General features: G+C 50.5%; 1 protein-coding gene across 1 annotated transcript in view; it reads right to left on the bottom strand.

Annotated features, from left to right (window-relative positions):
- Positions 1-2,133: 2,133 nt before the first annotated feature.
- Positions 2,134-23,338, bottom strand: part of CRISPLD2 (cysteine rich secretory protein LCCL domain containing 2) — a 66,442-nt gene continuing 45,237 nt past the window's right edge. Inside the window, exons 12-15 of the mRNA XM_024735618.1 lie at positions 23,109-23,181; positions 20,652-20,727; positions 13,752-13,885; positions 2,134-4,536 (exon numbers count right to left, since the gene is read on the bottom strand). Of these exons, the coding sequence (XP_024591386.1) occupies positions 4,482-4,536; positions 13,752-13,885; positions 20,652-20,727; positions 23,109-23,181 (338 nt within the window). The 3' untranslated portion in view covers positions 2,134-4,481. The remainder of the gene's footprint in view (positions 4,537-13,751; positions 13,886-20,651; positions 20,728-23,108; positions 23,182-23,338) is intronic.

The raw sequence follows: 23,338 nt of genomic DNA, 5'->3' as shown, positions 1-23,338 counted from the left end.
ATTGAACCAGCAGCAGAATCCCCCTGAGGGCTTGTTAACGCCCAGAGGTCTGACTCACTGGGTTTAAGCTGGGGCCTGAGAATCTGTCTTTCTGACAAGTCCTGGGGCTGTTAGATGGGGTCTGTGTTATCTGCAGCCCCAAAGCATGCCAACCAGTACGCAGAGTTGCCATTATTAGTCAAGCACCTTTCAGCCTACAGCTCCCCTGTAACCTCTGCACTGCGGTGAGGATGCTTTGAGAAATTCCCAAAGAGGCAAGAGTGACTTGTCTGAGGTCCCTCGATTGGTAAGGGGTGGAGCTACCCAGGGACTCCCAAGTCCGTGCTCTGTCCCTGTGTCACCTTGTGCCGGCGCCCCCTCTGTCGGGGGTTCCCAAGCAGCGTGGTGCTGGCATTCAGCCTGCTTATAGCACTCCTGCAGACTTCGCTGTGTCTCAGACGGATTCTACAAGAAGGAAGGGCCAGCTCCCTCCTCAGCTGCCAGTACATCATTTGTATGTTGGAGGTTTCGGCCCAGAAGCTTGGGGCCCAGGATTGTGGCATCCTGGGAGGTCAGAAGAACTTCCAGAAACAGGAGACAGAGGCACACCAAGGAAGGCTGCAGATTCTGCGGGAGGAAAGCGGGAGGAAGGCTCCCAATGCCCTGGGGTTGCTGTCAGTGGGGTTGGGGAGGGCATTTCTACGGCCTTGACAACACATCCGTCAGAAACCAGTATTTCCCAAACATCAGTCACGATTACCCCATCTTCGTGGGTTCTGCGGCCCACCTGCACACCTGCTTATGTGATATTTTAAAATCAACATTTAAAAAGCCTTAGATATACTTAGTAAAAAGGAAAGCTGGGAGGGCTTCCCTGGTGGCGCGGTGGTTGAGAGTCCGCCTGCCGATGCAGGGGACGCGGGTTCAAGCCCCGGTCCGGGAAGATCCCACATGCCGCGGAGCGGCTGGGCCCGTGAGCCATGGCCGCTGAGCCTGCGCGTCCGGAGCCTGTGCTCCGCAACGGGAGAGGCCGTAACAGTGAGAGGCCCGCGTACCGCAAAAAAAAAAAACAACAACCAAGAAGCTAGTCAGGAAGGGGAACTCCCTGGCAGTCCAGTGGTTAGGAGTCCGCGCTTTCACTGCCCAGAGCCCAGGTTTGATCCCTGGTCGGGGAGCTAAGATCCCGCATGCCACATGCGCAGACGAAGAATTTAAAAAACTTAAAGAAAACAAGGAAAGCTAACCCCGCCATCAATGAAAATGAGAAGCGCTTGTTATAAATAGAAGGCCCATGAAAGCAAAGGCGGAGGGTGGATGGCGGGAAGGAAGTCAGCCAGGAGCTCCCTAAGTCGCTCGTAGGTGACAGCGTTTGGAACACGGGGACACACAACTCAGCTGGGCACAAAGGGGCTGATGCCTGGGAAGAAGGTGACTGTTAAGGACTGAATCGGGTTCCCCCCTCCCCAAATGCATATGGTGGAAGCCTTAACGCCTGACATGACCGTATTTGGAGATGGAGCCTTTTAAGGAGATTATTAAAGTTAAATGGAGTCTACGGGATAAGGCCCTGATCCTATAGGACCCGTGTCCTTATAAGACGAAGAAGAGACACCAGGGATGCTCGAACAAAGAAGAGGACACGGTAAGAAGGTGGCCATCTGCAAGCCAAGGAGAGAGGCCTCAGGAGAAAGCAGCCCTGCGGCCCCTTGATCTTGGACTGCCAGCCTCTGGAAGTGTAGGGAAATAAACCTCCGTGGTGTGAGGTCCCCCGCCTGCGGCGCTTTGTCACGGCAGCCCAAGCTGACTAGGACAGTGCTGGAATGAGGCTAAGCCTGTCATACTCACCACGCAGAGTGTGATTTGGAGGTCAGCAGTCTCAGCGCCACCGGGAGCCCGTGGAAACTGCGGCCCCTCAGGCCCCAGGCCAGACCTGCCGGACCCGGAACCTGCGTTTCGACAAGCCCCGTCCCCCGCCCCACGTGATTCACGCACATCTCAGGTGAAAATACTGCAACAATTAGCATCTGGACGCCCCGGGCGCCACGTTCCTGGGAGGAGCGGTGTAGAAAAAAGTAACGAGCCTGCAAGGAGGTTTTCATTGTTTTATTCTACAGACTGTTGAGATGTGTCCGTAAGAGATACGTCCCAGAGACGTTTTAGAAATCAAACCAGTTTTATTGAAACGACAGCAACGTGGTCCCTGTTCATGCGAAGCACACACAACATTTACAATAAACTTTTGTACATAGGAAGTAGTAAAATACATCATTTTTCATAGAAAAAAGCACACACGTAAGCTGCGGGCTGAGTGAGCCTACAGACAGTATGAAAAATCAGAACACGATGGGGAACAAATCAGAAGGACACCAAAATTTTCCATTTTGGGGGGCCCAGTAACACCGTTGGCAGGAGTTATCATGTTTTTATGGGTTTAGTGCTGAGGGCATGATGGCCCTTTAAACGCGCTAAATTAGAAGGGGGTCCCTGATTACAAGGTCTTATACTTTGTAGCACTGCGTCCATTTCCGGAAGATAAATGGTTCCAGTTTCACAATGTTTGTGAAGGTGAAAAAGACAGCAAGGTCTGGTTCTGGGCGAGGAGTTTCCAGCCCATTAGACGGCCGGTTAATGAGGCATTCAGGAACTCGGGAATTTTATTTCAAAATGAGAGCAGTCCACTCACACTGGACGTTTCAGATTCTCCCTCCGGCAGGATGCTTCAAAAGCAAACCTACTGAAATTCCCCGGGACCGTCACTAATTCTAAAAACCCAAGCTTGCAGTCTGGACGTGGCCACAGACATAAAGGCCTGGTGACAAGCGAAAGTCCGACAGCATAATACCTAGCATCCGGAGGGTTCCAAGGACTCATCTTTGGCAGGAACTAGACGCAGTATCTGACAGTCTGACCAAATTCTTCCGCACTGACATTTGGAGTCGAACAGTCAGTACTTACGAATTATAACAAGCCCACAATGCACGAAGCAAAAACACAGTCCGCTCATCTCAGCTCTGTCAAGCTAAGAGTTTCATTACTTTTGCAAACTCCTTCGGGGTGGGAGTGGGGGGAAGCTATCTACCTTCTGTTTCTTCACTAATTAGGGTTGCCCTGAAACAACACACCAACTTGGTTCCCCAGGTGGAGTTCCTTGTCCAGACTATGTTAGGTTTTGTTTGTTTGTTTGTTCGTTTTAAACTTTCCGCTAGTTCTTCTGCCTTTGAAATATTCTGATGGAGGCTGAAATCAACTTTGAAGTCAGCATTCACGAAAGTGATCTACTGGCCAGCCTGGTGGAGGAGGGTGGAATTTTACCTTCTGCAAAGAAATGCTATTTACAAAAGGGTATTTTATTTCACTGTGGGTTTTGGGTCTAGGCTGCTGAAGAAGTTTTGTACAGCGACGGCAGCCAGAGAGCACCGCACTCCTCGGAGCCTCAGGAACATTTGGCAAGAACTGTTTCACAAAAATAGGAAGAGAAATCCTTCCACTGTTACCATCTCCTGTTGTTATGCCGCAGGACGGTTTCGTAACTGCAGGCTGTCCCTCTTCCCAGAGCTGCTAACCTCGGCGAGGAATGTACTGAGGAATGACGCCATTCCTCTCATGGCTAAAAAAATAGGTCATCCGACGGACGGGAAATCAATTCAGTGCCGTTTTTTAAAGGCAGCAACAAAACAGCCCTACTTTGGCTGTTCTTAGACATCTCAGTGGAACCCACAGAGACAAGGAGTTGGAAAGAAAGAAGTGGGCTTCAAACAGAATTGTTTGCCAAGCAAAGACCCTGGCGGGAGACACAAAAACCAGTCTGGGCAGGGCGTGACCCACAGCAGGGAGGGGATCAAGAAAGGGTCCTGGTTCATTAGTCCTCAGTGAGACCAAAGGTCACGGCAGCAAATAGATGGGCCACATGTACGAAGGGAAGGATGAAGACAACACACATCTCTGGAGTTACAGCTGAACTCGAAGGAAACCAGCACTGCTGTGTATAGAACCAGCCCGCACAGAGCAGGACGGGAAGAGGACAGGTGCCAGGGCAGAGTCCCCTTGTTCCGGCCCATTTGTCTGACCAGCAAACATGAAACCCATTTTTCTCCATTGGTAGGGACGGCCTGTGTTTTTTAATGTTTTAAATAGCTACCTTCTACTCCATCCCTGAAACTCCCCCCTGAGCGTTCTCAGTACGCCCCTTCCCACACCCCTGAATGCCTCGCAGCGTCAGCCCCACACCCTTTGGAATCCTCTCTGCATCCACAAAAGAACACCTCCCAGGGGGAGACCCCCGGGCCTCAGCAGGACGGTCACCGGCTGTCTGCTCAGGACCCCAAGGATGCTCCCCTGTGTGGAGCTGAGACCAAGGCACGGCGTATGGGACACAACGTCAATCAAAGGAAGTTTCCTGACTCTCCATATCCCCGGCCCACCCCCCAAACGACAAAATAAAAATAAAAAGCAAACCCCCGAAGCCCTCTTGAAGACGCCCCCTTCTCCCCGACCCTGCAAGCTCACTGCCTGACGGCAAAGATCCGGAAGGCCTTTCCGTCTCGAGGGGTCCTCAAGCTGAAAAAGAAGGGAGAGCACATGTTACCGAAAGATCTGCAGGGATGGAGCGGGAACGGGGGGGAACTGGGTGTCCCCAGGTCCCTGCGGTGGAAGAAACATGGCCGAGGGACAGTTCGCGAAGCCGCTGGGAGCAGAGCGTGCCCCAGCCAGGGGGAGCTGGCAAAGCCCTTTGCCTCTGCAGACGCGCCTGGGTCTCAACTGAGGTCAGGGTTGTTAACTTGGAATTTGCTGGCTCCCGTCTGCCTGAACTGAACCCAGCCTCCAAGACTGCTGCCTGGTTTTTGGTACCACCTGTCAACCCAGAGAGTGGCCACCTGCTTGACCGGTGAATAGGACGGCATGATACCAACAATGCACCCGCTCGTGTTACTAGAACGGGCGCGCCGGTCCGACCGGGCTCAGGTATCGTGCAAAGGATTTTCTATACGCCTCTACCTCCTTCCGATGAAGAGCCATTCGTGTCCCTATTTTGCAGGCAAAGGAGAAATGAAGTTTCTGCCAGGTCACACAGCCAGTAAAAACCACCCTCTCAAGATACGAGCTAAATCCTTTAGCTAACTGAACGCCTTTAAAAACCACAAACTTCGTTAAGATATAACATGCCGTGAAATTCACACTTCTGAAGCGTACAATTCAATGATTTTTAGTGATTGGGGGGGCGGGGCTTGTGCAATCATCTCCACAATCCAGTTGTGGAGTGACCCCGGCTGCCCTGCTCGTTTCTCGAAAGCTCAGATTCCAGGGCCCTCCTCAGGCCTCTGGGCTACAGGATTTCCCTGGATCCTCTGCCCAGATGACTAGTCTGGGAGAATCACCCGGAGCTACGAGGCACTCAGCTGTGCGACGTGGTGGGTAAGCCGCACTGGGGACCACTGCCAATCTTTGTGATGCTGACTCACTACGAGCAATTCTACAGACGGGGCAGTGGGTGCCTCCACGCACAGGGCCCCCCGACAACCCAGGGACAAGGGGCCACTCAGGCTGTCGTCCAGGCAGGTACCCTAAGGTTCCTGGAGGTCCTGCCCAGTCCTACCAAGCATTCCCATTGAACAACCGGCCCACCCGGAAGGCATGAGCAGGCCCCGCTGAACCGCGTGTGAATTTCTCAACACAGCACACAGCTGGCCGACTAGGTATCACGTGACAACAGCTGTGGTCCCTTCCACTGCTTCAGGCAAGGCAGGGGGTTCCTGTTGTTCAAGCTTCAAACATTTACTGAGCTCTAGTTCTCCTAGGAAAGTTGCCAGTTGTGTGCGTCTGATGAAAAACAAGTGTGATCGGATAAATTATAAAATAATCTCCTTTTCTAAATCTTGCCCTCTGACTCTTTTTAGCCTAGTTTGTAGCTCCCACAGGTATACGAAAATGAATGTAAATTGGCACAGCATTTCTGGACAATTTTCACAAAAGGTACTGGATGAATTTTCTAAAAGATATTGAACAATTTTCGTAATGGGCATTAAAACTCCTACAAGCACTTCTGAACAAAGAGCTGAACTCAGCGTTTTGTCTGTCATTCAACCAGTGTTTACTGAAGACCTACTACGTACGGGCATCAAGTTGGGTGTCAGGGACACAGGGTTAACCAGACCGATGGGATTCTTGCCTTCACGGAGCTTATACGGTCTGAGGGGTGGGAGATCAACAGCTAAATATGTGTGAGAAATACAGTAATTTCAGACAGTGGTGGGTGCTGGGAGGAAAACAGCACAGGGAGACGGGATCAGATTAGATCGAGGAGGAGGGCTACTGGAGACCCAACAGCAGGAGGACGCTTCCTCGGGCAGCTGGCATTTGAATGTCGGTCTGAACGACGTGCGGGCCCAGCCATGGGAGGTATAGGAGCTGGGAGGGTCTGGGGTTGGATACCGACAGGTGCAAAGGCCCTGAGGCGAGATCTTGGTATTCAGGAACAGAGAGAAGGCTAGTGACAGGCACTGCTGTGACGAGGAGGGTGGAGAAGCGGGAGGGGTGGTGGTAGGTGTGGACTGCCCGGTAAGGGGCGAGGCTTTTATTCTCAGCCCTAGGGGGCAGGGTACCAACAGGAGACAGGTACACCGTGCATCCCAGAAAGAGGTCGATTTGGTAGCTGTGGCTACGCTGATAAAAGGAAGTTACCTAAGAAAAGTGTGGGGAAAGCACATGGGCTTGTGCAAAGATGTTCTTTGCTGTGTTGTTTACAAGAGCAAAAGAGAAAAAGGAAACAACCCAGATGTCAGTCAGCTGGGTAAAGAAACGATGGTCTGGCCACACAACGGAATAGCGTGGAGCCACAGGAATGACGACGTGGCTATGTCAGGCATTGGAAATGTCGGAAAGACACTCACAACCTGTTGCCGATTGAAAGAAAAAAAAAATGAACCGAACGATGCAGAGAGTCGGATCCCTTTTTTTTTGTAGAAACAAAAACAAAGAAACAAAACAAACACATAAGAAATAAGCTGTTAGTGTGTAAACAGGAAAAATCTGGAAGGGAACATACCAGAATGTTTACAGTGGGTGTTTCTGGCTATGGGGTTTTCCATGATAGTAATTTCTTTTCTCTCTCTTTTTTTTTTTAATTTAAAAAAATGTTTTGGCCACACCGCGTGGCACGCGGGATCTTAGTTCCCCAACCGGGGATCGAACCCACGCCCCCTGCAGTGGAAGCGTGGAGTCTTAACCACTGGACCACCAGGGAAGTCCCATGATAGTAATTTCTTAATATTATTTTCGCTACTTCTTGAAGTTTCTCTAATCTTATTATGAAAAGTAGGGGGGAAAAAAGGAAAGAAGGAAGGGAGAAGGAGAGAAAGGAAAAGAAAGAAAGAGAGAGAGAGGAAGAGAGAGGGAGGGAGAGAGGAATGGAGGAAGGAAGGGCGGGTTGGATGGAAGGGAGGGAAAACCAGCACAAAAATCCCCTCGCAGAACTGGGAGAGAACCTCAGCTGGACTGAGAAGCTTCTGGGGCATCCCCTTGGGCTGACTCAGTGCCCAAGGGTCGCTGACCTATTGGATGAGCTGGGATGGGTGCTCTGGGAAAGGTCGAGGGTCTGCAGCCTCGGGCGATGTCACCAGCCCAGCTGCGGTGAGCGATTCCAGGCTTCTGACGGCCACTCACCCTGCCCTCGGCCCCAGTGTTCAGCTCTTTGTGCCAGCGGCTGTACCCAGCACACACACCACCATACCCCAGACGCCGCCTCCATCCTTTAAGTAATCTTACCCCGTCCGTGCCTCACAGCCCCGCACGAGATCTCTAGGGTTCCTCCCACTTACAGAGAGGGAACCAAGGCTCTGAGAGGGGATGTGATTTGCCCCAAATCCAACACCTGTTCCAGGTACAGCCGGGAGGTGGATGCAGGTCTGTCGATGCTCTGGGACCCTTTCCTAACCCTTATCCTAAATGGGTGGGCTGTGGCCACGCCATCCCTGAGGACCACACCGGCCAAGCCCGCATGGCAGTTGGGGGGGACTCAGAGGCTGGGAGCCCCTCGGAGGCGGGAGGTCGCAGGTCCTCCTGGAGACGCAAGCATAAGGCTGCGTCCTGGAGGCTCACTCCTGCCGGTGAAAATCACTCAGGCAGGAATTGATCGGCGTGCGGCAGTCGATCAATTATTGGATTAAAGAGAGAGGACAGCCAGCCATCTGTCCTGGGAGGGACGGAGGGGTCGTCCACCAGCTGGCCGCTGACCCCATGGAGTCATGGAACCCAGCGATAAAAGGATGGCTGAGTACTGCTCTTCTGGCTTTTTAATGTGCAATGTCTTGTTTATGATTAATATCACTTATATGTGTACACGCACGTATTTGTATTTATACATGTGTGTGTGTTATACACACATATACAATTTTTCTTTTGAAGATTCTAACCCTACTCTCCCCCAGTCGCACCCTCTACTGATCTTCCGGGAAAAATCAAGAATCAGACACAGTTTCAGATCTTATCTGTCGGACCCTGGGGTGGTCAATCTATTTCTCTGAGTCTCAGTCCCCACATGTGTAAACAGGGTCCATAAAGGTACCCCCTCCTCAGGGACCCTGTAGGAAGCGAATGAGCTTATCTAGGGAAAGCATCTGAGTCAGTGCTTCGCATTTAGCAGGCGCTCAAAGCCATGGGCCATGGATACCGTCACCCTGCTAGGTTTAAGCCTCATTCTCCCATCAGGAGTTACGGTGGGTACATGCACGGTGATGAACAAGTTATCCACACGAAAGCCCAATCCCCAAGGAATCATCAAACCTCTTCATCTTATTTCATGAACTATGAAATATTTTTTGGGGAAAAAAATTTCAGAGCAGGGTGTATACACAATCTCCATTTTCATTTTTATGTGTGTTCCCCATGGAAAAAAAGGCCTGGAAGAGCTATAAGTAAGCAGCTAACAGAGGTTAATGCGGTGCCTGCGGGAACTCTTTTTTTCTAATCCCTAGACATATTATTTAAATAATACGAATGTATTTCTTTTCTAATAAATATTTTTAGGGTTACAAACAAGTATACCACAGGACTGTAAGGCTCACCCCAACCCCTTCTGGGAAGGGCCTGTGCCCCAAGGTCAACGACTTGTCTGCAACGACTTGTCACATGTGCTGGTTACAAGCATGGGTGCTGGAGCAGGCGTTCTGGGTTCAAGTCCTACTTGCTGGCTGAGTGACCTTGGGCAAGTCGCTTTACCTCTCTGTGCCTCCCTTTCCTTACTGATAAACTGTGGTCCCTGCCTCATGGGGCTGTTGGGAGGACGAGATGAGCTAATGTGTGTACAGATCTTAAGAGCGCTGGGAAGCGGGTACAGGGAGGGAGGGAGACGGCAGAGGAAACCAGTTCAGCCTTGGTCCAGCTGGCCTGGGGGAGAGTGCTAAGCTCATTCGATCTGGAAATAACAGCTCAATGGTTTCTGCTTCCCAGAGTTTCTGGACATGTCGAGAGATTTTCAGACGTCCAACGTTTGAGACTCGCAGAGCTCACAGTGGCTACCGAGTGCCTGAAATGCAGCTCGCCCAAACTGAGACGTGCTCTGTGCGCAAATCACCTGGTAGGTCTCCCAGCTCTTATGAATAAAGGAGAGCGCAAGTTTCTCATCAATACTTCTTCTATTCATACGTATTGAGGATAATATTTTTGATACACTGGATTAAATGAAATATACTCTAAATTCTCCCTTCTGTTTCTTTTTACTATGATTACTAGAAACTTCAAAATCCCATATGTGGCTCACGGTACGCGCCTGGGACATGCCGCAGTAAACAGAGGCCCCCGAGGATGAAGATTTTTGTCTCTTCCGTCCCTGCCATGGCTCCAGCCCCGAGGACAGTGTCCAGCACACAGGAGCTGCCCCATAAACGCTAGTTCAGTGAGTCTACTATTTGGATAAAGGTCCATCCACATACATACCATCAACCTCTGTAAATAGGTTATATCTGTTAAAACCAAGTAACCAAGGATGTTATCTGTCATTGTGTGGTATATTCCCCAATCTCATTGTAAAATCTGTCTTAAAAAATGGTCCTGGGGGCTTCCCTGGTGGCGCAGTAGTTCAGATCCCCCGCTCACCAAAAAAAAAAAAAAAAAAAAAAAAAAAGTGGTCCTGGTCTCAGAAAAAATCCTGAACTGATATCCATCCAGATGTCCAGCTTCTTTCCGAGAACATCTGGACAAACCCTGGTCCCAACATCTGAAGCTCTTCCACACCCCTCTTCCTTCCCTTCCTTCATGCTCACGTGCGGGAGAGAGAAAGTGCCTGTCCTCTTACATTATCCCAATTCTGCATGGTCATCTTTCAAAACTTTCAGGAAATCCTCTTCTAAAAACAGACAATTGCTAAACCAAAGCCACTCTGAAGCAGAAACAACTTTTGGCCCGTGTCCTGAGAATTCTGTATAGGAGGTTTTGTTTGTTTGATGGATTGAAGGATTCCCTAAATTTAGAACACAGCTTGCTGCGAATGGGTTGCTATATGTCCAGTGTCCACATCTCCCTTGGGACTGCTGTGACCACTCCACGGTCCCAGCAGACACTGGGGACAGAGCCACCCTCCGGCCCCAGGCTGGGTTCCCAGAGTTCCTAATGGGAACAGGCTCTGCGGAAATTTCTCAGCCCTCGTCTCTACGCAGAGGGCCACCGAGGTCCCATCTAAACAAGGGGAGGATGGGGCATGGCCCTGCCTGGGGCATCCAGATATCTCTGCAGGAGCCACGTCACCAGGGAGGCACCTCCAGATAGTAAGGTGGGGCCCCGCTTGGTGTACTCGGCTCCCTGGTACCTCCCTCCACAGCCATGATGCCTGTGCCCTGCAACGATGATGTTGTTATTTCTGCATGGTCTGTGCCCCAACTAGATGATAAGCCCCACCAGGGCAGAGGTCCCAGTGCCTGGGACATCGTAAGGGCTCACCACGCATATGCCACCTGATGGGTGAGTGAAGGTGGAAAGGATGGATGCCAGGGCGAAAAAACAGTTCCTGTAGGATGCTTTTGTCCTTGTCCAGAAGATAATCCACGCGGGCTATTTCCTACAACCGAGTTACCTGCCCCTACGTGAAAAGAACCATAGCGTCTTGAGGTTTGCAACAGGCCTTAGAGGTTATGTCATAGCAACGAGGCCAGCGGATCCATCAGACACTTACTCAGAGCCACTGGGTGAGTGCTTTGCACACACTGTCTCATTTAATCCTCACAGTAGCCACTGACAGAGGGGGAACCAAGGCGTGGGGAGACTGCCTGCCCAAGGACACCCAGCTGGTGAGCAGTGCGGCGGGGTCGCAAACGCCATCGGACCCTGTGTGCCCTCCTGGACTGGCCTCTTCCCTCTGTACGTGCAGGGCGGACTCTCTCATGCTGGTGCCCACGGATCCCAGCACCGGTCCAGGCCACCCTGAATACGTAGTAAATCAATGACTCTGCATCACACACTATCAGAACCATGGACGGTGCCGACTGTGTGCCAGGGACGTGGTCACCCTGGCATCACCCTCACAGTAGCGGCTCTCGCCCTCCAGTGGGCATCAGGACCCCCAGAGGGCAGGTCCACGCAGCCTGCCCAGCCCGTTCCCCGAGGGTGTGTCTGGGGTGGGCCGTAGGACGTGCTTTTCTGGCAAAGCCCCCATTGATCTCGATGCGGCTGGTCTGGGGAGCCACTTGGAGACCCACTGTTTTACCACCACCCCAGGGGGCAGGTGCTATCATTTTCCCCTCTAAAGCTTGGGAAACTCACCCAGACATCACCACAGATTTCAGCACGCAGGACCTACTCAGGGGGAAAGGGTTCGAGAAGGAAGGGAAGCAGAATCTCCACTCGCTAAAACTTTTCTGAATAGTGCGGTGGGCATCAGCCACCTCGGGGCCTGGGAAAGGCTGCCTGGAAAAAGATACAGTCGGCCTTCCGTATCCGCAGGCTCTGCATCTGTGCCCCCACGATTCAATCATCCGCGGCTGCGGAGTCCGTGGATGTAGACGGCCTCCTGTACTCTGACACTGTATGTAAGGACCTGAGCATCCGCAGACTGGGGTATCTTTGGGGGATCCTGGAACCAAGGCCCCGCGGATACCAAAGGGCCACTATACTTATAATGACGGTGCAATTTGGGCGGGTCCTTTGGGCACAGAGAACTACAGGTGGTGGGGGAGTTAACAGTGGGGAAGAAGATACTTTGGGGGAGCCACTCTCAGTCCTAACCCTCCCCAGACACCCACCTGTGTCGCAGCCCTGGGATGGGGGTGGCGGCTGCTGGGGTCTTTTCTGTCTAAGGTGGGGAGAGAAAACAAAGCCCAGCCTACCAGCTTCTCACCAAGACGGTTTCTCCTAAAGGGGCACAAAGAGCTCAGGAGATTGGTGTCCTGGCATTTCTTTCCAGCCTGGCCAGGAAATTCCACCTAATCAGCTGCTTCATTTCCCTCCCATTAAATCAATGGAATTTCCCTTCATTACGCTTTTCCCAAACACAGGTTGCAAACTTTGAAGGAGCAAATGCAGAAGCTCTTAACTCTAGCTCAGAACCCTGGGATTCTGCGTCACTTGATTCTGCAGGGTCTTCCCATACCCGGGAAGCACCATCCTGGGGCCCAAAGCGCCCCAGGGGGCTGGGAGGGTGGGGACGGCCGAGAAGTTCCCTGGAGCCGTGAAAGCCCAGGCTTTAAGGGACCCGACATATTTTGTGTTCTTGATTTTACATTCCTTTTCTAAAGCGCTCCCTCAAATATAAAATCTTCAGCATTCCCCTCTGGTATGGGCTGAACTGTGGCCCCCCCAAGTTTATCTGGGACTTCAAAGAGGTGATTAAATTAAAATGCGGTCATTAGCGTGGGCCCCAATCCAACGTGACTGGTGTCCTGGCAAGAAGAGCTAGGTGGGGTACTTCCCTGGTGGCGCAGTGGTTAAGAATCCGCCTGCCGATGCAGGGGACACGGGTTCGGGCCCCAGTCCGGGAAGATCCCACATGCCGCGGAGCACCTAAGCCTGTGCGCCACAGCTACTGAGCCTGCGCTCTAGAGCCCACGTGCCACAACTACTAAAGCCCGCACACCTAGAGCCTGTGTTCCGCAACAAGATAAGCCACAGCAAGGAAGAATAGCCCCCTTGCCGCAACTAGAGAAAGCCTGCACACAGCAACGAAGACCCAACGCAGCCATGAATAAATACATAAATAAATTTTTTTAAAAAAAAGCAGAGCTAGGCAATTTTTCCATCAAGGCTCCCAACAGCCCCCTGAAGTGGAGACTATGGTTATACCCATGTTCCAGGCGAGGAAATGGCGGCCCCGGCGCCCTGCTCAAGGTCACAAAGCTGGTAAGAAGCAGGGCCTAGGTCTGCCGCACTGCAGACTCGGCTCTTATTTATGTAACGAGATGCAACTACATCCTGACGTAGCTATTCATAACCATTGTGTGGCTACAATTTGATCCCACTGTTGTGTTGGGGACGTGGGCGGGGAGATGCACACACACATATAGAAAAAGGACCCTTTTTTGGGACACACACCAAAAATCTCAGCAACTCTCCCAGGTGACAGGTAACAGATGGTTGTTTTCCTTTGGGCTTATCTGATGCCTCTAAATTGTCTACAAAACACGTGCTGGTCATAGAGAAAAGATCTTATTGTGAAAAAAAAAAAAAGGAAGAGAAAAGAGGACAGGCTTATCCTGGGCGTTCTGATATTTTAAAGGGCACTGTCTTTGGCCCTCCTCCAACGCCCCTCACTGGCTTTGGGTGTCGAGGATCCGAGGACGCAGCCGCCCTACCTTTCAGACTGAACTCCGTTCCTGAGAGAGCCCACGTAGATCTTCTTTTTATCCACGGGCATCACGTCCACGTAACCCCCGCTCTTGTTTCTGATGACTCCTGCGTGCACGGCGGTCTTACAGATGCTTGAAGTCTGAAAGCCCAGGAAGAGCTGTGATCAGTGTCAAGGGCAAGTGCTCGGGTGAAGAAGCCCTGCTGGGGTCAACCGTTACTTGGCCTCCTGGCTGGTGGCCAAGGAACCCCTAGAAAGTAACCGCGGCCTAGGAAGTAACCATGGCTACCTTGATTCCTCAGTGGTCTCTCCAGGGAGACCTGGCCTCATCCATCCATTCATTCATTTGTTCATCTTATCAACAAATACTTTCTGAGCACCTACTATGTGCCGGGCACTGTACTGGATATAGGAGGATTCAGCGGGGAACAAAAAAAAGACTCTGCCTTCATGGAGTCAAGGGAGACGGACAAACAAGGGATTCAGGCTATGAAGAAAACAAAACCAGATCACGAGATAAAATGACTGGTGGAGGGAGCTCTTTTAGAATGGTTAACAAGGAAAGACTGCTCTTGACGTGACATTTGAGCTCAGATCAGAGTGACAACACGGGAACCAGCCACAGCCATGGGAATATCTCTGGGCAGAGCGTCCCAGGCAGAGGGAGCAGCTCGTGCAAAGGCCCTGGGGTGGGAATGAACTTGTCATGTCCAAAGTACGGAAGGAGGGGCAGGGTGGCTGGAATACAGTGAGTCCAGCAGAATGTGGCAGGAGAGGGAGAGAGGTGAGAAGGGGCCAGTCACGTGGGTGTGTGAGGGCCACAGGGTGGGGTCTGGGTTCATTCCAGGTGCCAAATGAGCCACTGGCTTTCAAGCAAGGGTAGGATGTGTTGTTTTCTAAAGTCATCAAATCATCTAATTCCTCGGTAACAAAATTGTCGAGTTCAACTTTCATTAGGGTCTTAACTTATCCAATAGAAAGATGGTCCTCAGATTGGACTATCTGAGAGTAACTAATCAACATTTCCCAAAGTTGGGGAAATTCATTCAGGGGTGGGATGGCTGGTGCCCGCTAAAGATGCAGGCTCCTGGGCCTCCCCCTGACCTACTGACTCAGAACCTCCTCAGGTGAGGGCCAGGTGATCCTGACACACACTCAAGGTTAAGAACCAGGTAGGTAGCACCCTCCTGCCTCTTCCACGGCCATTGCATCTGGCCTGTGCTGGAACCTAACACTGGCCTTGGCAGTGACTCCCCACCCTCACTGCGGCTCAGAGCCACCTGCAGCATCCTTATGTGAACGTGATGCCCAAGTCCCCACCCTTCCCATCCCTCCCACCCCCAGATTCAATTGCTCTGGGGTGAAGCCCGAGACTGGGTACTTTAAACACTTGCTGGGTGATTGTCAGGTGCAGTCGGGGCTGCAGACATGAGTGGAGCTAATCCATCTGTGGGGTGAACAGCCTCCTTCATGGTAAGTGGAGCTATCGTCGACTCTGAGCTTATTAAATACCAGCCTGGGCTGCCTTTTGTCTGTCATCTCATTTAATCTTCCAATGACATGGGTGACTACTGTCATTCCCACTTTACAGGCCAGAAAGCACAGGCTTGGCGAGATCAGATGATGTCGCCAACGCCCTGCAGACAGTTCAGGGTTTGGCAGTGATTCCAAATGAGGTCTGGCGGACGGCAAAGTCTGTGCTTCTATGGTCGGCAGAATAAAGGCCCCCAAAATGCCCATCCTCGTCCCTGGAACCTGTGGATATGTGACCTGACATGGCACAAGGACTTTACATGCAATGGGAGAGGATCCTGGATTACCCAGGTGGGCCCAGTGGAATCTCAGGGGTCCTTACAAGAGGGAGGTGGGAGGGTCAGAGGCAGAGAGAAGCAGCGTGAGAAAGACCCAACAGCCTTTCAGACTGTCAGCTCCTGCCACGTCCCTTCCAAATCCAGGTCATTCCAGACAAGTTACTGGTTTTGCAGAAGAAGGAAAAAATGCTCACAGCAGAAGGCCCCGCCCTGCCTGCTCTCTGGGAAGTTAATACTGCTGTTAGAAGGTGGAGAGTCTCAGAGTTGAAAGGCGCCCTCATGCTAAAGACGGAAGAACTGGATTTCTTGGTTTCCACCGCTAATCGACCTGAGTAACTGAAGGCCAGTTTTTCTAACCCCGCACACACGTCTTGTCTTCAGTAAATAAATTAAATGGATGAGGCCAGGGTTCCTTAGCCTGAAGTGGGCGCTGGGGTGGGGGTGGGGCGGTCTGTGAGGCCCTGAGGCTACAGGCATAACTCTGTGGACCTACAGGGTCAGCAAGAACTTTCGAGGTTTTAGCACCGAGCCCAGGAAACCCCGCATCTCAGGCAAACTGGGATGGTTGGTCAACCCTGTCGGCACAAGGAAGCCTTTTTATCCCCCTGGAGGAAGGATCCACAGCTTTTCAGTTCTCAGAAGGGTTTGTGCCCCCAGAGGATTAAGAAGCGACAAATCTGCCACCATCTAAAAGAGAGGCAGGGAGACCTTGGAAATGAAATGATCATTGTAGAATCCTTCGAAGTTCGCTGTGGGTGGGGCTGAGCTGTGGAGGCGAGTGTGGGTGGGGCTTCTCACTGGCAGGCAGAGCTGGGATTTTTTTCTGTCTCCCTCAGTATTGCTCACCCTCTGAGTTACCAGCCCCAGGGCCTGCCTGGGGAGGCACATCCTCTGATGGTAGCTGCCAGGAGGTGGGCGCTTTGCTGTTGTGGCCTCTGAGACAGTCCTTTGCCCCGTCCCCGGAGGATTTCTGGGCACCAGAGGCACAGAAGTTTCCCATGATAACATCCAGCCGTGGGAATGGAAACCACACACGCACAGCCTGATCCTTCCTGCACGGGCCCAGCGATCACTGCACGCGTCTTCCACCGCTGATGCTGGACAAACCCTTTCCTCCCCTTGCCCCCTACCTCTTCCCACCCCTCTCCTCTCCCTGCTTCTTCCGCAGAGGTACAAGTTATCTGCTTTCTCTCCTCAGGACCCAAGGCAACACCGATATCTGAATACTTATTAACAACCACTATCAACAAAGATCTGGTCTCAGCAACACTGTCCCCATCACTTGTTGGCTGTGTGGTCTTGTATGACCTATTTTAACCCCCGGAGCCTCTATTTTCTTAGTATAAAGTGAGGATCGGGGGCTTCCCTGGTGGCACAGTGGTTAAGAATCCGCCTGCCAGTGCAGGGGACACGGGTTCGAGCCCTGGTCCGGGAAGATCCCACATGCCGCGGAGCAACTAAGCCCGTGCGCCACAACTACTGAAGCCCGCGCGCCTAGAGCCCGTGCTCCGCCACAAGGGAAGCCACCGCAGTGAGAAGCCCGCGCACCGCAACCAAGAGTAGCCCCCGCTCGCCACAACTAGAGAAAAAGCCCGCGTGCAGCAACGAAGACCCAACGCAGCCAAAAATAAAATTAACTAATTAATAAAGTGAGGGTCATATTGGTAACCCTTTTGAGCATTTACCAGGGTGCGCCCAGTTCTAGGTGTTTCACATGATTGATATGGTAATCTCCCAATAACCTGCAAGGTAGGTCTTTACTATTATTATTATCATTATCATTATTTCCTCTTAACAGGGGTTAAGTGACTTGCCCCAAATCACTGGGCTAGCAAACAGCAGAGCTGCGACTGCTACCCAGACCAGCAAGCTGCACGCTACTCTCGGGTCAGTACTCAGGGGTCAGTAAGAAGCCAAGAGGGTCTATCGAGACGATTAAGTAAGATCAAGGGCTAAATGCAGGCTTGCACACAGTAAGTGCTCAATAGGTGTTAGTTAATAAGACAAATATCGCCATAATCATCACCCTCACCATCACCATTGTCGAAAATTCTCAAGGGACTGTCCTCTCTAACCCAGGGGTCCTCAACGTGTAGTCCCAGACCAGCAACATCAGTGTCACCTGGGAACTCGTTGGAAATGCAGATTCTCCGGCTCTACCTCAGACCCCGTGAGTCGGAAACACGTGGGGTGGGACCCGGAACCGTTTGAACAGCCCTCTGGGGGATTCTGATGTATGCACGAGTGTGAGAATTTATCCAGCCACCGAGGGAGATAGGACAGATAAGAAAACTCAGGTTCAGGGCAGGGAAGAAGGCTTGTCCACCATCCCGCGACTGGTAAATGTCACAGCTGGGGCTTCAGTCTGCATCTTCTGACCCAGACTTCGTTCGTAGGCTACACCCTGCTGCTTCTCCTGCCTGCAGCTCACCACAAAGTACGGGCTCTGCCAGCTAATGCGCTCCGGGGGAGCAGGCAGGAACTGCAGGCACTGTTAGGCCCTTCGAAGGTCTGGAGACAACGCTCCCAAAATAAATCTCTCAGCGAAACAGACATTTTCCAAAAGCCATCATCATTTCCCAGAATACAGAGTGACCTAGAAACCAAGGCCAGAAAAGAACCTCTGAAATGGAGATAGCTTTCTCTTTCTCCCTTTCTTGCTTCCTTCTTTTGTTCTCTGAAGAGCTGTTTAAGCACCGACTACTGTAGTATTTTTGCTGATTTATTGTTTCAACAAACATGAATAGAACAATTATTGGGTGCCAAGCCCTGTCATGAGCACGGTGCTTCCAAAAGCTCAAAACCCTAGTGAAGAAGTAAGAGACTGTATACAGGTTTTCAGCAACAGGCCTGTTCACACCTGTGTATTTATGAGTGTGGGTGCATTCTAACAAGGTACGTCCTAAGGCAAGATACACCCTCATTTGCATCTCGCCTTTGCCACGTACTCGCTGTGTGATTTGGGGCAGCTTATTCTGAGCCTCACTTACCTTGTCTGTAAGATGGGGATAACAACACCTAGAGATGGTGTTTTTTAAGCGCCTAAAATACAGTAAAAAGGTGGAGAGTCTCAGAGTTGAAAGGCACCCTCATGCTAAAGACGGAAGAACCGGATTTCTTGTAGTAAAAGTAGCCTTGTAATAAAAATTACGAAATTTTCATCAAGTTCTCCTTGTATTTCTAAATTTGTTTTCTTTTTCTCTTTTCTTTTTCTTCTTTTTTTCTTTATACGTTTAGCTGCTACACTGTTTGGAGCATACAGATTTGATTTTCATATCTTCATGAATTGTACCTTTCGTGCCACTGCATAACGAACTGTCTTGTCCCATTCAGTATGTTTAACTTTATTTTTATTTATTTATTTTTTTAAATTATTTTATTTATGGCTGCATTGGGTGTCTGTTGCTACGCACTGGCTTTTCCCTGGCTGTGGCGAAAGGGGGGCCACTCTTCGCTGAGGTGCGCGGGCTTCTCTTGCTGTGGAGCATGGGCTCTTGGCGTGTGGGCTTCAGTAGTTGTGGCGCACGGGCTCAGTAGTTGTGGCGCACGGGCCCAGCTGCTCCGCGGCATGTGGGATCCTCCCGGGCCAAGGATCAAACCCATGTCCCCTGCACTGGCAGGAGGACTCCCAACCACTGCACCACCAGGGAAGCCCCCAGTATGTTTAACTTTAAATTCCACTTCCTCCGGTAGCAATACTGCCACTCTGCTTCATCTATTTGTTTCTTTGTATTTGGCTGGAATCATTTTGCCCATCCCTTTACACTTCAAGCACTTAAAAACCGAAGACGCTGTCTTTCAGTAGCAGATTTGGGTTCAAACATTTACTATAACAACTGATATACATTATTTTACTCCTTCATTAAACTTTCAGAACTCAATTTTGAATTAGTAGCTTTCAAGGAGAAAAAAAAAAGACTCATTTAATCGGGAAAGAAAAAAAGATGGGGGTGGGGGGGGCAGGTAGCCACGAAGGTTGCTTTGACTTGGCAGAACTCAGTGACCTCACATTTACAGGACTCCAGAATAAATGAAGGCAGATGGGGGCGAAGGTGATGGTCGTGGGTGAGGGAGAACGGGAAAAATGAAGGCTGAGTAAAAATGTCAGCTGGGGATGAGCGATGCTGATCTCATCATGGACTTTTAAACCTAGAAGATTTCCTGGACTAGAAAAATCCCAGCTCTGGCTCATTCTACGGAGAGATAAACAACTTGGCAAGAAGATCAAATAGTCTGTTGGGCAGAACTATGACCACAGTCACATCTTCTGGATCACCATGTCCCTAAAGCCTGGACCACCGGAGGGAACAGACTACTTTTTGTAGGCCTCACTTCAAAAAAATCAGCCTAAGCAAACTAAATTATTATATATGGGACGGATCAACAACAAGGTCCCACGGTGTAGCACAGGGAACTATATTCAATATCCTGTGAGAAACCATAATGGAAAAGAATATGAAACTATATATGCATAACTGAGTCACTCTGCTATACAGTAGAAATTAACATAACACTGTAAATCAACTATACTTCAATAAAATTTTTAAAAAACGAAAAGAAAAAGAAAAATCAGGCTAAAGCTTCCTTGCTAAAGTTAGGAGGGAAAAATGGAAGAACAGACTCCAATATAATAAGAGTGGTTATTAACAAGTAGTAAATTGGAGGTAGTCTGTATTTTCTTCCATGCGCTTTTAGCTCTGTGTGTACACAGCCACAAAGAAATGCAGTGAGTACAGTGGATGAATAGCTTATAAATGCATCAGGAGAGCCAGAAGGGTTATTAAATATCTGGGGGATGAAGTGTGGGATGCATGGGAGCCTTCACATGAAAAAAGCACGTCAGTAGAGAAGCAGGATTCAGTTCACCAAACTCTGAAGCCCTCTGTGTAGGAGGAGGTACACCTGTGTCCGTATTCACGAGCACACATTGGTGGAAGTTCAAATATTTCTGTAAATGGAGAAACTAGGGCAATGGTAGCAAAAATGAGTGATCTAAATTTAGCTCGAGGCACAGGAATGGGATCTCAAGTTTCTGATGTCCAGACCTTGGAATGTGGTTTCTGTGGGGTGGCAGCTGAAAAGGCCAGAATACTCACGTCTGCATAGATGTTGGTTCCAAGCACGGGAGCCCAGTAGGACGGCTCATCTTTGCAGTGCGCCGGACAATGTACTCTGGAAAACAAGAAGCATTTAGGTGATGGTTATAATCAGCAGAAAACAAAATTTCTTGAGAAAAGCAGCTGGCCCTCTTTATTTGAACATCAAGATTTAAGTACTTGGGTGAAAGGCAACTACCACACGGTTTACTCTTTAAGAAAAAAATATGCCTCTCCTACCCTAGCAGTGATAAAGATATTCTTCCTTAAAAGTGCATATAGAATTTTAAAACCCCATACGGGGAGGCATCAATTGGGAGACTGGGATTGACATATATACACTACTATATATAAAATAGATAACTAAGTAGGATCTACTGTAGAGCACAGGGAACTCTACTCAGTACTCTGTGACGGTCTATATGGAATAGAATCTAAAAAAGAGTGGAGATAGATACATGTAACTGATTCACTTAGCTGTACACCTGAAACTAACACAACACTGTAAATCAACTATACTCCAATAAAATTTATTTTTAAATAAATAAATGAAAATTTTAAAAGCTGTAACTAAAATGAAAGGAATTAAAGGTTTTTGGGTCATTTGCTGGTCGATTACTTCATTAAAATTGCTGGTTTACTCAGTGTACCTTAGTAATGCATGCTTTCTGTTTCTTTTTTCTGACCAGTCACTTATTAATAAAATGGAATATCTTTATGGAAAAAAAAAAAGCCACACAACAAGACATGTAGAAACAGCAAGGTGAAAGGAAATAAAAATCTGAGAGAGGGGAGTATGGGATTGTAAGGGGTTGTTCCTCTCATTCTTGGATGTTGGCTGGTTCATACTGTTGCTACATTATGGAGATTACAATCAATAGATTTTCAGAAAGGCCACTTCCCTGTGTAGCGGAGGAAAGGGCCTTCACCTCCGTGAGTCACAGAACATTCCAGGCAGGGGGCGCTGATAACCCGGGGCAGGAAGGGTTGGCTCACCGCTGCGTCAGTCAGCACATCCCTGCCATAGGGTGCGGAGAGCGCCTCAAACTGGAATCTCTCACACCAGGAAAGAACACGAGCTTTACTTAAACAAAGGTCTTTTGTCTTTATCCAGAACAGGTGCACCATGGGCTGGAGCCCAGGGACCAAGGAACCAAAACGGCAGCCGGAAGCCCTCTGGCTTGTGAGTAGCAAAGGGGAGGGTTCAGGAACCCCATCTGGTCCCCTCACTGGCCCCCCTCCCGGGGCTCTTCCCTGCTCACACCTCGGGGTTCTCCACCTGTTAGATTTTTGGTTTGTTTTTGTTTGGGCCATGCCGCACAGCTTGTGGAATCTCAGGGCTACGTAGCCCAGCTTCTGACAGGATCTAACAGGTCCTTTGGAGACACCCCTCCTTTTGTTCTGATGCACCATCCTCCCCAAACTCAGCCAATTAAGGTTTGGGCAGACGCACGTGAAACCCACTCCTTAGCCAAACAAATTGCGCTACGTCCACAGAATGGAACGCCCGCCACTCGGCAACATGAAAGGATAAAACAAATCACCGATTCCCTCCACAACACAGAGGAATCGCAAAGCACTGGGCAGAGTGGAAGAAGCCAGATACCCAAGTCTCCGTGCTGTGATGGCTCCATGTATATGAGATTCCAGAAAAGGCACGATTACAGGGACAGAAAGGAGGTCAGTGGTTGGCAGGGATGGGGGTGGGAGTTGGAGGGAGGGGGGCGGACAGCAAGAGAACGTGCTGGGGTGATGAAAATGTTCTCTGCCTGGATGGCGGTGTACATTTGTCAAACCACATCGAACTGTATACTTTTAACAGGTGGATTTCGTTGTGTGTAAATTACACCTCCAAAAAGCTGAGTTTTAACCAGCTAGTTCTAAAGTGACCCACAGAAAGCGTAACAGATCAAGTACAAGAATCAAGGAGCTGATTCCAAGGGGACCAGGGGCACCCAGCTTCCAGAGTTCTCGACTGATCTGAGAGGCCAAGAATGACAGGTCCCAAGGTCTGTCTGGGGGCTTGGGAAGAGCCTGGCGGCAAATGAAGTCAAATACTCTCTCCTTCAAGTGGAGGTGACATCGAGAAGGGCAAAGCCATCTTTTCAGTTAAGTTCCCAGAGCGGGGCCCCGGGGCCTGGCTACACACGGGGCTCACCCAGAAGCTTCTAAAGATGTGGATGTCCTGCTGGGCCACGCCCGGAGATTGGGACTTGTTCCTTTAATGCCTCTCAGGCAATTCCAGTGTGCAGCCAGGGCTGAGAACGAGGGGTCTCAGGGAGAGGTCAAGTGGGTCCTTGACTCGGAGCGCAAAGCGACTGACTTCCTGGGTGGACACACACCAGGGCCACGTCTAGAACTCAGCTGTGTGTGGCTCCGGGCAGTGACTCGCCACCCAACCTGGCCCTTCTTCTCTCGGCCCCCATGTTTGCCAATCCAGATGCCAGGGAGCCTTACCTTGGGCAGTGGGTCCCCGGCTTCTCATATGGGCAGAGCTGGGCCACGGTGGTGTAGCAGTCCAGGTCCTGCACTGTGAATAGGAACACGTAGGGGAAGGGTCAGGTCACGGGCGAGCCTGGGCCTCAGGCTACTGGTCTGTGAAACAGGCTGCTGGACAATGGGTCCTAGGGGTTCCTTGGGCCCCCGAACCGGGATGAGAGCTGGGATGAGGCCCCAGCAGGTGCCAG

The sequence above is a fragment of the Neophocaena asiaeorientalis genome, unplaced genomic scaffold (assembly GCF_003031525.2).
Source record: "Neophocaena asiaeorientalis asiaeorientalis breed wild unplaced genomic scaffold, Neophocaena_asiaeorientalis_V1.1 scaffold40, whole genome shotgun sequence".
Taxonomy (NCBI): domain Eukaryota; kingdom Metazoa; phylum Chordata; class Mammalia; order Artiodactyla; family Phocoenidae; genus Neophocaena; species Neophocaena asiaeorientalis.
This window is presented reverse-complemented; position numbering and strand designations above follow the sequence as displayed.